The sequence below is a fragment of the Anser cygnoides genome, chromosome Z (assembly GCF_040182565.1).
Source record: "Anser cygnoides isolate HZ-2024a breed goose chromosome Z, Taihu_goose_T2T_genome, whole genome shotgun sequence".
Taxonomy (NCBI): Eukaryota; Metazoa; Chordata; class Aves; order Anseriformes; family Anatidae; genus Anser; species Anser cygnoides.
Window position 1 is genome coordinate 29,833,155 of NC_089912.1, and position 12,895 is coordinate 29,846,049.

General features: G+C 39.0%; 1 protein-coding gene across 6 annotated transcripts in view; it reads right to left on the reverse strand.

The window, feature by feature from the left end:
• The window catches only part of LNPEP (leucyl and cystinyl aminopeptidase), a 65,304-nt gene that overhangs the window by 33,486 nt on the left and 18,923 nt on the right, over nucleotides 1-12,895 (reverse strand). For 4 of the 6 annotated variants that reach the window (XM_048051092.2, XM_066987827.1, XM_066987828.1 and 1 more), the window contains exons 2-4: nucleotides 8,825-8,934; nucleotides 4,796-5,636; nucleotides 1,333-1,471 (exon numbers count right to left, since the gene is read on the reverse strand). In XM_048051092.2, the coding sequence (XP_047907049.1) occupies nucleotides 1,333-1,471; nucleotides 4,796-5,613 (957 nt within the window). In that variant the 5' untranslated portion in view covers nucleotides 5,614-5,636; nucleotides 8,825-8,934. The remainder of the gene's footprint in view (nucleotides 1-1,332; nucleotides 1,472-4,795; nucleotides 5,637-8,824; nucleotides 8,935-12,895) is intronic. The other 2 variants (XM_048051093.2, XM_066987829.1) reach the window with 1 other exon arrangement.

Sequence of the window (12,895 nt, forward strand, 5' to 3'; positions counted from 1 at the left end):
TGTGGAAGGTATGCTTAAGAACAGAATAAATTTCAAGCAACTATTTGCAATTTGCTCAGCAATATCTAAACACAAGCAGCAATGACAAACAATAGTTTGTATATAAAAAATGATAGAAGCTGTTTTATGAAAATTACTTTAACCACTTGTCCAACTTCTGGCAGAGGAAAGCAAGTAACCGCCCTTTCTTGTTTACAAAAACAGAAAAAAAAAAAGGAGAGTTGTCAAGCAGTTTGTATAGTGATTCTTTCAGTGAAGAGAGCAGCCGATAATGTCCTCTTAGACCTGGATATAAACCAAGGTGCTGGAATCCTATTGAAGTAATTGTTGAGAATCACCACAAATCCATTAACATTCATTTTGTATGAGGAAGACACTGTTTCACATAGGTACAATTATCAGTTTGCTTTTCAAAAAATGGGGCAGCTACACCAGCATCTGAGCCTTTGACAGCCTCCTGAAATCCATGTATACTGGCACAGTATACATATATGTTTCACCAACACTGAGGGCATAATTTTTTTCACTATTAGTTAGATTAATATCAATATTCATGAGTTTCTATTGGGTGATAAAAGGTGGTTATGCTTTTGATGAGAGAGGACCTAGTTCAGATACAGACTAGGAAGTAAGTTAGTCTTGATGGTCTGTCTAAATGAATTAGGTTTCTATTAAGGTTTCTCCAAACACTTAATGGCATCAAGCATCACCATAAAATTCAGATATGCTTGTAGAAGATTTTAACTGAAAGGATCTACCTGAAGGAATTTCAGATCCTTATTTGAATTCTGGGGTTCAGACTGTTTACACCCTACTTTTGAGCCTCATTCGTGCTCAAAAGTCCATCCTTCTATACCAGACATAACAGAGACTGCTCCTAGTTACTAATGATACAGAAACTGTTGATAAAGACATTCCAGTCTTCTGCAAATGTGCAATATCAGCAAACACAGAAACCTCCAAAGAAAACCTTAAGTGCTTTTGTGATTGTTGTAGCCAACAACAAAATCCTACAAGATTACAACTCATTTACCCTGAGCAGGAATCCCTCCTATAGCCATTCAACTGTCACTACAGTAACATCCCTATATTATATAGTGTGTTAATCAGTCGTTCCCCTCCCCCAGAGTTACTTAGCTCAAGTCCTTGAGGAACAGACATTTGTTTTATAAGAAAGTCAGAGTGTACAGTTTATCTTCTCAAGGTCCAAACTACATGATCCTATGATTCTAATTTACCCCCCGAACATTAATGCAGCAAACACAATGCAGAGAACTTACAGAGATTACCTAGGAGATAGCTCTACTAAAATTCCTGTATAAAAGTAAGTACCTTTGGCATATTTGACAGAGCAGTAAGTTTCTCATCTCTCTTGATCTTGATTAAAAAAGTAGCTTTCAATGCTGGTTCATCAAAGCATGGAAAAGCAGACCTTGCTGCCAGAGGTTCAAACTGAGTTGCTGCAAACCACCTAATGAAGAGAGTAGAGAAGGGCAAATTAAGAGTTATGAAAAGGATAAATGACAGTTTATGTTTGATTGTACAGAGTCATCTTTCCCCGCAAACCTTGTAACTGCTTGCTATGGAAGAAGCTTTCCAAATGGCAGATAATATGGTCAGTCCATTTAGAATAAATGTTTCATTAGGATTATAAAGAAGTATTTTTGAAACCAAACAAACTTATCTATTGGAGAACTAATCTCCTTGGCTGTTTCTTGTTTTCTTATCCTATACCTGAATTAATGCAATTAAAGAACAGTCACCAGACCAGTGATCTTTCCAGAAAGAGGGAACAAAGCTTAAAGGAGACAAATTTAATCAGTGGACACGCCAACCATATAAAACGTTTGAAACCTCAGCAGCAGACATAACAACAGGGAAGCTTTTCCATCTAAATGTTGTGCCTTCAGCTGAGGATGCTCTTGCAGTTCAGCTGTCTTCCTGCTTGCTTTGCTAGCTAGCGGATGTAAATTCATGCACTGTCTTGCCTCTAACACAACAACTAGTCATATCACAAGAGAACCTCTCAAACATCTGTGGACCTCCTCAAGTGTTTTGATATTAACTAGCTCCAGAAATTACAGCTTTTTCTAGAGAGTATCTCTGACTTGTGTTCTGCTCCCCCAGGACAACCCTGGAACCTAAACATGAAGTTCGCCAATTTGTCTTCCATTTACCAAAGAAACAGTTTCTATTTTAAACCTACTGCCAAGCTCCCCAGGAGCTTTTGGGGGTTGTCTTTTATTTTACTCTGACTCCAACATTTTGGACCTACAGCTTTTCTGAGGAGGCATGTCACTGTCAATTCATAAGATTTATTCTCCTGGTCTGCTTTCAAATTTAGTCCTCTCTTTCCCATCAACCACAATCCTGAAGTTCGCAACGATCCATTTTGCATAAAAATATAAATAGGATACAATCTGTTTAATATTTTTTTAAAAAATCAGGTTGTCAAAATAGCCTGTATTCCTAAAAACACTGACTGTAAGCATACAAAGACAACAAACACCCTGGGAAACAGAGGCATGTAGGGCAATGGAAATGATGATAATCGGTAAAATTTACTGGAAACTATTCATTGAAAAATATGTAAGTTAAAGCATCCTGTCTTTGAACAGAAGCAGGTAGCACTAGACTAAAGGTGGACAAAATCCTCCAAACTTACTAAGATTCTCTTTTTCCTCTCCACATACAAGCTCTTTCTACTACTGCAACTGCAAGATGACAAAGCTTCAACTACATCAGACTACAAAAAAGTATGAAATCTCAAGAAGTAGCTATTTACAACACTTGATGTTATTTTTGCCTTCTGCAATCTTACTGCAAGACTCTACTCTTATCACCATGAAATATGGAGTGAAATGAAACTGTATGTCTTTCAGGGCTTGTGATAAGCTACTTTTATCTACTTCATTTCATCTTGTAATTACGTTCTTCTGATGCAATGTACAGCCTTTGTGATTTTTTTTTTATTACTTAAAGAATTCCAACACAGACTTTTGGCATTTTTGTTATATTGTCAGAAGACTGAGCCATAGCAGCAGCTTCCCAGGAAGCAGCAGGTTCTCACTAATCATCACACATACAATATCATGTATTAGTATATGAAAGGGCTCCTCCTGAGCGTAAGAGACTTATTGACAGTGTGCCACCTTAGATATCTGAACCTCTGTACCTCAGTAAAGCATCTTCATCAGACCTGGGCAAATTGAAACAGATCAGAAATGCTTTAAACCAAAATTCTGTCTTCAAAATCTTGATCTCTTACAGAAACTCCCCCAGACAACCTCACATAAGGACCAGCAGAAACGCATGGGAGTGAAGGGGAGAAAGTTTCTGCATTACTCCACAGCTGCTGATCACTTCAAGAACCCAATTATACTCCACCAGTTCTTGCATATATTTGAAGACAGCTGCTGCAGACAACCTGTTTTCTTGTACATTTCAGCAGTATGTTACAGATCCACTAGGACCTAGCTATGGGGAGTTTTAACAGCAAATGGTAAGTAAACTTCTGAAAAATAAATCAGTTTTAGTTTAAATATCTTGTCAGTGCCTAGAGAGGCCTGCTGAATCTGAAATGAAATATACTATTTTTTATTTACAGAATAATAAGAAATATATCTTTCACATGTTGTGCAGCTTCCTAACAGTCTATGAAATCATCTTTACACTGAGCAGTTTTTATTTTAAAAGATGGCTACCCTTGAGGGACTTGAATAATTCAAACATGAGCAGTGTAGTTATTGTATCTCACTGGAAAAAGAAAAAATTATAACCAGTTTGCCACATGTTTTTTTAGTGAGACTCCTTGAAGTATAAAAACAGAGCAATAACTCTAAGAGTCTTGTTTTAAGTCAGTGAAAATAAGTAAAATATCAGTGTGATCCCTTCTCCAGAGGACAACTTCAGTGGTATTAATTATAAAGTTTGCCTTCTCCTTTCAGGAAACAAAATCTACTCATAAGTATTTGGGGCATTTCCATACAAATTCTCTGCTGTTAAAAGAATTTGTAACGCTGATGACATTTTTTTTCTCTTTTCCATGCTTTTCCCTTTATGTACCATTTCACTTTTTTTTTTTGTTTAGGTCTCAGCATTTCTTAGAACAAGCTGGTAAGTGTTTATTCCATTTAACAGCCATTTTGTAGGCCCTTCACATCTACTTTCCTGTCAGCAAGTGAACTTACCCATAGTGCTCTTTTCATCTTTCTTTTGCACCACTGTTTCTAGAAAATCTGCATGGACTATTATATGTTAACGAAGGCACGAAAAATCTTAAGTACACAATCATGCTAAGGACCATTTGAAGTAGCTGGTGGTGGGTAGCTATTTTCGTTAATCTTCTTTGTAAAAAGCCCTCATTCTCCACATTGGTGGTACTATCAACTAGCTAAGGACATTTCTCACTAAAGAAACTAACAATTAAACAACAACAACACAAAAAAGCCATGCTATAACTACCTATAAGCAGCATACAGCATTACATTAAACTGAGGAAGAAGCTGCCCTGACTTAATGAACTCATCCATGAAGGACAGTTCCCAGGCATTGCTGATTTTAATCGCTGATAACTTCCATCTCCCTAGGAGCTTTGCTTAAAGTGTCAGCAACATAAGAATAAAGTGTTTTTTTTTTTTAATCTCTAGATTTAAAACATCAGGAGGTTAAAGATTCACTTTGTCCATTAGGAACCAGTTGTACAAAACATTCAATAGAAAAAGCTACCCTTGTTATTTCTACTAAAGCATAATCTAGAAATGACAGAAGAGAGAAGCAATATTTGCGTGCATACCTTTGTTTAGAATTCTCATCCTTGTAAGAAATTTTGTAGAAGCCATAGTAGGTGTCTGATAAATTAGACGAATATTCTATGTAGACAATATAATTCTGTCCTACAAGGAGAGCCTCAGGAGCCATGACTGCAATTTGGTCATGCAATGGATATTCCAGCAATTCAACTGGCTTTGCTTGACTTCCTCCTGTTGAAGTAAGGGATGCCTTGGTGATATTAAGTCCTGAGCTGTGAAGCACAATCTTCCTAGTTACCTGGAGAACATTAACCACTATCTTTACAGATCCTGAAAATTTCAGAGTAGTAAGGTTTGGCTGCAACTCAAGATCATAATGCAGTGGTACAACATCAGAAGGAAGTCTCATTTTTGCCCATGGAAACAGTTTTCCATTGGTTGCCAAAGGGTATATTAGTTCCATTGTACGATTTTTTTTATGGCAGCCTTCTTTGGTAAAGGTACATTTGGGAAGAAGATAAATCACCATTATTACTGAAATCGCAATCACAAGAACAACAGTGCAAACCACCATGGTCCTTGTAGAGGGCACCGAGCATGATCCGTCTGGACTTTGTCTATAGCCAGCCATGTTATTCCGGAGGCCTGAGCTTCTGTTAATGAAGGACATTCCCAGCAATTTTGCTGATGACTCATAATCCTCTTCATCATCATCCATTTCATGCTCCCCAAGGCCACGCACCAAGAGCCGTGAGCTTCTTGGTTCATATTCAACTTCATCTGGCTCCAGGGGATGTAAACAAGGCTCTTTTGCCAAGTCAACCACATCGGGCTCTTCCTCAAACATACTGTTTTCAATCATATTTCTGGGTAACTGAATTTGATCTGAAAAAAGAGAAGAGCGTATGTTACGTCATAAACAAAAGGCATTACTATAATATCTCAAAGACAGTTTATTAAGGTAAAGAACAGGAAACACTGTTACCACACATACTATCATCAGGAGCTCTTCAATTTTCTTCCTTGGGCTTGTTTTCAATAAACCTTGCCAAGTTTTTCTGCCTTTTGGTTCAGTATCTTGCTCCCTTCTGGGCTTCAAGATGCTTCCGTTGCACATACTCAGTCACATCTTGCACCATAGTTTGGGATCACCACATTTCATTCCCAGTTCACTAATGTCACTGCCTTGGCTACACATCTCCTACCCCAAATAACTCTACTTGTATTCAACTAAATTAGGTACAATGAAATATTTTTTATGTTGCAGGGTAAAGAACAGGCAGCCAATACTGTTCTTAAGGTGCTTCTAAATATGCTAGTTACTAAGTCATTGTTAGAGGAGAATATTTGCCAAGGAGCTGGCAGCTATACAAATAAAATATCCACTTTACATTTTTTAGGCTACTGTTTTTAATAAGCACCCAAAAAAATGATGCATCTCCCAAGGCAATATAAATATTATAGTTAAAATTGATGACTTCATTCTACCAGCATCAGGTACCTTCATTCTTCACGTGCAGATATATTTTGATCAAACTTCCGCACATCTGCAACTGTTTATGTAAAACGTTACCTTTCACTTAACCCACTCAGTGAAAAGTAGAAAAATCACTGTTGAGAAGAACTGTATACAGGTTATTGGACGTGGAGACAGAAGTTGCAACCTTAGAAACTAGGAGTTTTGTTGTTTTTTTTTCCCTCATACTGTATTTCATCCAGAGCACTGTAAACAACACAGAAAGGTTGTTGATAGGTTTTGTTGTTGATAGCTTTTTTCTCTGGACACCACAGAGCTGTCTGGAAAACAAAACAACCCAAATGGAAAAGCTATCTATATGGAAGAGATTTCTCAACCAAAGAGTGCAAGAAATCCCATTACCAACTTTTTAGGCTCTTGCAAATTAGTTAATTAGAATAGTGCCTCTTCACAGCTTCAAAAGGAGTAGGCAAAACTTTTGTCAAACTGCACGGCTTTGGATATGAAGCTAAGCTCTTTCAGACATGGGGGTCTATTGTTAGCCAAACAATAATCATACCACATCTCAATACTGTACATCATTTTCAGAATGAGAAAGAAAGTTTTCTTTCAATCTAGAACCTATTGAAAAGGTTTTAGAAGGCTTTTACTAATTTCTGGCAAGAATGTACTTACTGCCAATCTATATATAGAGGGACATCAGTGCACCTATAATAAAGATTTTTTTTTTATACATATATATATATATATATATATAGCTAAGGTCCCCTTCAACATTTGAGGTTAATCATAGAATCACAGAATGGTTTGGGTTGGAAAGTACCTTAAAGATCACCTGGCGCTAACCCCCCTGCCATGGGCAGGGACACCTCCCACCAGACCAGGTTGCTCAAAGCCCCATCCAGTCTGGTCTTGAACACCTCCAGGGATGGGGCATCCACAGCTTCTCTGGGCAGCCTGTGACAGTGCCTCACCCTCATCATGAAAAATTCCTTCCTTATATCCAATTCAAATCTACCCTCTTTCAGTTTAAAGCTATTACCCCTTGTCCTGTCACCACAGACCCTGGTAAAAAGTCACTCTCCATCTTTCTCGTAAGACCCCCCTTCGGGCACTGGAAGGCCGCTATAAGGTCTCACCGGAGCCTTCTCTTCTCCAGGCTGAAAAACCCCAACTCCCTCAACCTGTCTTCACAGGAGAGGTGTTTCAGCCCTCTGATAATTTTTTATCAATCTTGATACTTTTCTGCCAGTTCTTTCAGATCAAACTGACAGGGTATTCAGATAGCTTCAGAAATGGGCTCTAAAGGCTTAAAAAAGTGTGTGTGTGAATGGGGCAAAAATCGTACCCATACAAAACAGTAAGAGGAAGGAAGGTGCACTGGTGAATTGAACAAGCAACATGGAAATGGATGAAAGCAAGGCATTTGCTGGCATTATGATGTACCTGCTCACTCCTTGTCCCAGCATAAATGTACTTTTGTGACCATGAATAGGATCATAAGGGCACAGGACAACTGAGGTTAGAAGTGATTTCAAAAGATCACCTTCTCCAACCTCTAGGTAAAAGCAACCTCTAAAAGGGCTTGAGGACAGAAACTTCTCATTATAGTGCTCTTGTTCAAGCAAGCCTTTAGGGTGTGATTTCAGTTCAGTGGTCCAACATTATTGTTTCGGAGCTGGAGCATGTTTACTCACAAGCTTGACCAGCAGGGCGAGGGAGGTGATTCCCCCCGGCTCTGCTCTGCTCTCATGAGACCCCACCGAGAGTGCTGTGTTCAGCTCTGGGGCCCCCAGCACAAGAAGGACATGGACCTGCTGGAATGAATCAAAAGGAGGGCCAGAAGGATGCTCAGAGGGCTGGAGCACCTCTCCTGTGAGGACAGGCTGAGGGAATTGGGGCTCTTCAGCCTGGAGAAGAGAAGGCTCCATGGAGACCTCATTGAGGCCTTCCAGTACCTAAAGGAGGCCTACAGGAAAGATAGGAAGAAACAAACTCAGCAAGTGTAGTGACAGGAGAAGGGGTAACAGTTTTAAAGAGGATGGGTTTAGATGAGATATTAGGAAGAAATTCTTCACTCTGAGGGTGGCAAGGCACTGGCACAGATTGCCCAGAGAAGCTGTGGATGCCCCATCCCTGGAAGTGTTCAAGGCCAGGCTGGATGGGGTTTTGAACAACCTGGTCTGGTGGGAGGTGTCCGTGCCCGTGGCAGGGGGTTGGAACTGGATGGTCTTTAAGATCCCTCCCAACCCAAACCATTCAGTGATTCTGTATAGAAAATTGGAGACCCCGCAGAGCACAGAGGACAGAAAGCTAAGTTACAAATGAAAACATACAGACAAACTAGTGAAAGAAAAAAAAAGTGGAAAGAAAGTATTGTGCAACGGAAGATCTTTTATAATTCTACACAAGAAGGGCTTTTCTAGCAGTTCCTTGTTGCTCTTCAAATCCATTGGCTAGCTTCAATCCCATTTGAAAGGAGACTGAAGGATAACCAAATTCCTTCAAGTCCCAACCCGACCCCACCCCAGAACTGCTCACAGAAGACATCCAAATTTACATCTGCTATACAGGAAGGGCAGGTATTAAGACTCACATCTTAACCACTTGCAAAGGCAGCAGCCAGTCAGTACACAGCTCCAACCCCAGCCATGGCAAGTGCTGCAGCTGCATGGCCAGCAAAAGAGGTAGAAGACAGGGGAGGCACTGCAGAAGGAAGGAGGAGACAGATAAAGAACATAAATCTGGCAGAAAGTAGGCTTCATCAGCTCCGCTGCTCATAGAACAGTTTGCTTTTTGAAGAAATTATTCTCAAGTTAAGTTTCTTCTAAAGCCAACTACCTTAATTTTCAAACCTGCATGCAAGCACTAGTAATTCATCAGGTCAAAATAATTATATGAAAAATCCGATCAGAAAATAAGAAAAACTAAAATAGAATCTAGTTTCAAGGCAATTCATAGTTTTAACACCTAAGAATAGTTTCTAGGGAAACAACAGTTAAAACCAATTTCCGTGGATTTCTTTGGCAAACACTAGAAGCAACCAAGGCCTCAGTTGTTCTGCCATGCTGCAAAATGTCACAGTAGATTACCAGTTTGATTTCAGGCTATGAGATCAGAACTGCAATGAAGATCAATGGCATCACCAGACTTCTATTCTCCACTTAAAAGCATGCAGACAAAATATCAGAATGTTGACTGTTACTAATGCTGACGTACGTGTTCACAGAAGCATAGAAGTCAGGCTACTTTTTCAAAGAGGAACCGTGGCAAATATGTTTAAATCATTTATGCTCAGATAAACTGTAGAGTGTTTGCTTCCTGATGGTTCACAGGGATTAGTGTAGGAAGACAAGAGTGTGAGTCATCCATCATGGGGACTGAACTGTTATGACCTTTCCATTTAAACCCATGAGCTACTACAGTCAGCTAAAAGGCCCACAAGAAGAACTAAAAAGGTACTCTTAAACTGCAACAAGCCATAAGGAGTACGCAGCAGCCCAAAGAACAATATTGCAACCATCACATTTCCCTGCTGTCTTACACACAAACACAAGTATAGTCAAGGGGCAAACATAAATTCAGTGACTCATGCTGATTAATTCAGTTTCTAATTACAATGCAGAAAAAAAAAAGAATAATTGCAAGACTGGGGAAGTTTAACCTATACAGGAGCAGCATGGTTCCAGTGAACCACTGCCCTATCAGCTGTAGGTACACCAGATGCACTGTGCTCACACTAATTCACAGCTAAGGAAACATGGACCCAAGCTGCTGAAATGCACTACAAAAGTTCTGTCATCCCAGCATGGTGACTTAAAATCTAAACCCTTACTAAACATAATCTCGGTCTTACAGTGAACAAGGAGGTTAAACAAAAGTCATGGGGCTGGGCCTAACATTGCTCCCTAGTTAGCACTAATGAAATGACACTCGACCTGGTTTCTTAAGGCTCCCCTTGCCGCAACTAAAAACTTAAACACACCAAAGTAAAAAGGAGTTTACGTTATTTTTCCAGAAATTCATTATATGTAGTGTTTTTTAATATCTTCCTCAATGTGATCTGTATCACATATAGGAGAAAAAAATAGGAATACTTGTGGTTTAGAAGCAATCCAGAGAGCAGATGCGAGGTTGAAACTTAAATGTGATAGACTAATCCAGAAAAGCAATCCTATTATACTTCAAGATGAAAGAGAACAGACATTTTCTCAAAACAGCTGTTCATGAAAAGGTTTTTTTAGTCCTGGAACACAGGTGCCTGAAAATCTGTTGGGACAGATCTCTACACTGCAATATTCAGAGGACCATAACAAGCCCAGTCTGTTCTTTTTTTTAAAGAGAGAAGAATGCTTACAAATGAAATTCACACGTAGTTACAACACGACAGGCCAATAATAAAATAAGCTTGCTGTATGTACTACATAATGCATAACTTACTATATAAATGTGATCAGTGTAGTCGTATCTAGGTGTTAAAAAGTGGCATGACTTAAGGACACAAAGCATCACGACCTCTCTTTTTCCAGACTGAAGGGTTGGAAATGACCATAAGAGGCAAGAGGCATTTGGATAATGCCATTAATAATATGCTTTAACTTTTGGTTAGCCCTGAAGTGGTCAGGCAGTTGGACTTGATGATCTGTGTAGGTCCCTTGCAAGTATTCTGTTTTGTAAGTGCTGCTTGAATCAAGCAACCTCTGGAAATACGTGTAATTAATCAGAACAAACTACACTGAAGAAGGTCCCTTATCTTGTTTCTCAGACGATGTATAAAAGCTTCAGACAACAACATGTAACAAATCTCATTATGAGTGATGGTGATATATATTATCAGGTCTTGTGTCTGATTTGAAACTGAAAACTCACTCTAATTTTTTACATTAATTTAATTGGTCTATTCCCCAGATTTATTCCCTTTTAAAATGTACGTAGAAAATGCTGTGACATTTGTTTTTTTTTTTCAGCCTTGCATATCCCAGTTAAGAGGTTAAAATATTAAAAAATAATCCAATCAATCCCGCTGGTACAGTTAGGCAGACCATCATCACTTTTTGAGACTGTAAGTTCATCACAATATCATCTTCAATTAATGTGCAGGTGTCATGCAGTGTTTTTACTAAAAGAAATAAAATAATTACAGTAGCACCTATCATTTTGCAGCAACTGAGCCCCTATCACAGAGATAAGCACAGGAAACTGTCCATTACCCCAGAACAACCAGGAAGCCAAAAAGCAACTGGGCAGCATGTTGTCACAGACGAGCAGACGTAGTAAAACTCATGGCCAGACCAAAAGGTTTTCTCTCTGTAAAGCATGCCTACTAAGCTGGAGTAAAATTTGATTCCCACTGCAGGTAAAACCACTTCTATGCATTTTAAGTAATAGGAGAGAGGTACAGAGTTAGTGTTGTGTAGGAACATGAACTTACTAATCTGCCAGTGTGTCCGAAAAGGGCCCACCAGGGAACACAGAGAAACTATGAACAAATGACTTGTTTTGCTACCTGAGGCTGAAAGTGAGGCACTTTGTATGGAAGGAAGAGAACACCATCCTCAGATAAGCAGACACTAACAAAGCCACGCATGTTCCAGGGAAATGTCCAGTGACTCAGCAAAACTGGATGGATAAATTTATAAATTTGGCATATTATGCATTTAATAGTCAATGTCTTTCCCTTGCCTTGATGTTTTGACAGTGAAAACAGGAGTACCTGCTATTTCAGCTGTGCCAGTACCAAGAAAACTCAAGAAATGTACAACAGGGAACTAGTTAGTCTATTATTGATTAAAACAACATAACCCACACAAACTCAGTCAACCCCCAAGATTCAATGGAAGCAGAGAAGAGCAGAGCTCTCATTCTAACAGCTTGAACATTGCAACTCAAATTATGTACTAAGAGCTAGCTGCACTAAAGTTACAGTCCTCAAACAAGCAACTCACTGATATTATGTCAAATAACTCTGTGCAATGAATGATTTCAGGAAGAGCTAATGATGTTTATCAATGGGGATACATTTATCCAGGTCCACAGTACTTTTTAGATACCTAATTTTTACACCCATCTTTTACACTGCTGAGCTTTTCTTTAACAGCATCAGCTGCTCACCAAACATCAAATCCCACAAACAAACCACATCAGTTTTCTCTCCAGGAAAGATGTGGCATTTCTTAAGACCATACAACAGGACAAAAAGTAACTTCAAGGTATTATTTTCCTTTTAAAGATCTGTTTTATATTTGTTGTTTATTTAATGGTCATGTTTGCTAGAATCAGTGGTGAAACAGTTGCAAGGTATCAGCATAGATAGCAAGCAATGAACCTGCTACCATGGTGGTAAAGTGAGGCTGAGGAAAAGGTGCCAGCCAGAACAAATACTGCTCCACACAGCAAAGGCTCCACCATTCCTTTGGCATTCAGAAAATTCGCTTTACACTCTTCAGCTCAGGCAAACGGCATAAAGGTATATGTATACAGGACAAATATGATGTATATAAATATGTAATAATGTACACAAAGACTGTACAAATGTTATTGTTTCTGAAATGATTTAATCCCTCTCAGTAACTAACATCATGGCACAAGGAAGAGCCAATGAAGAAACTGCGGAAATAACGTATGTGAAGTCACTGCACTCTTTTATATCAAAAGCAGTATTTTCAAC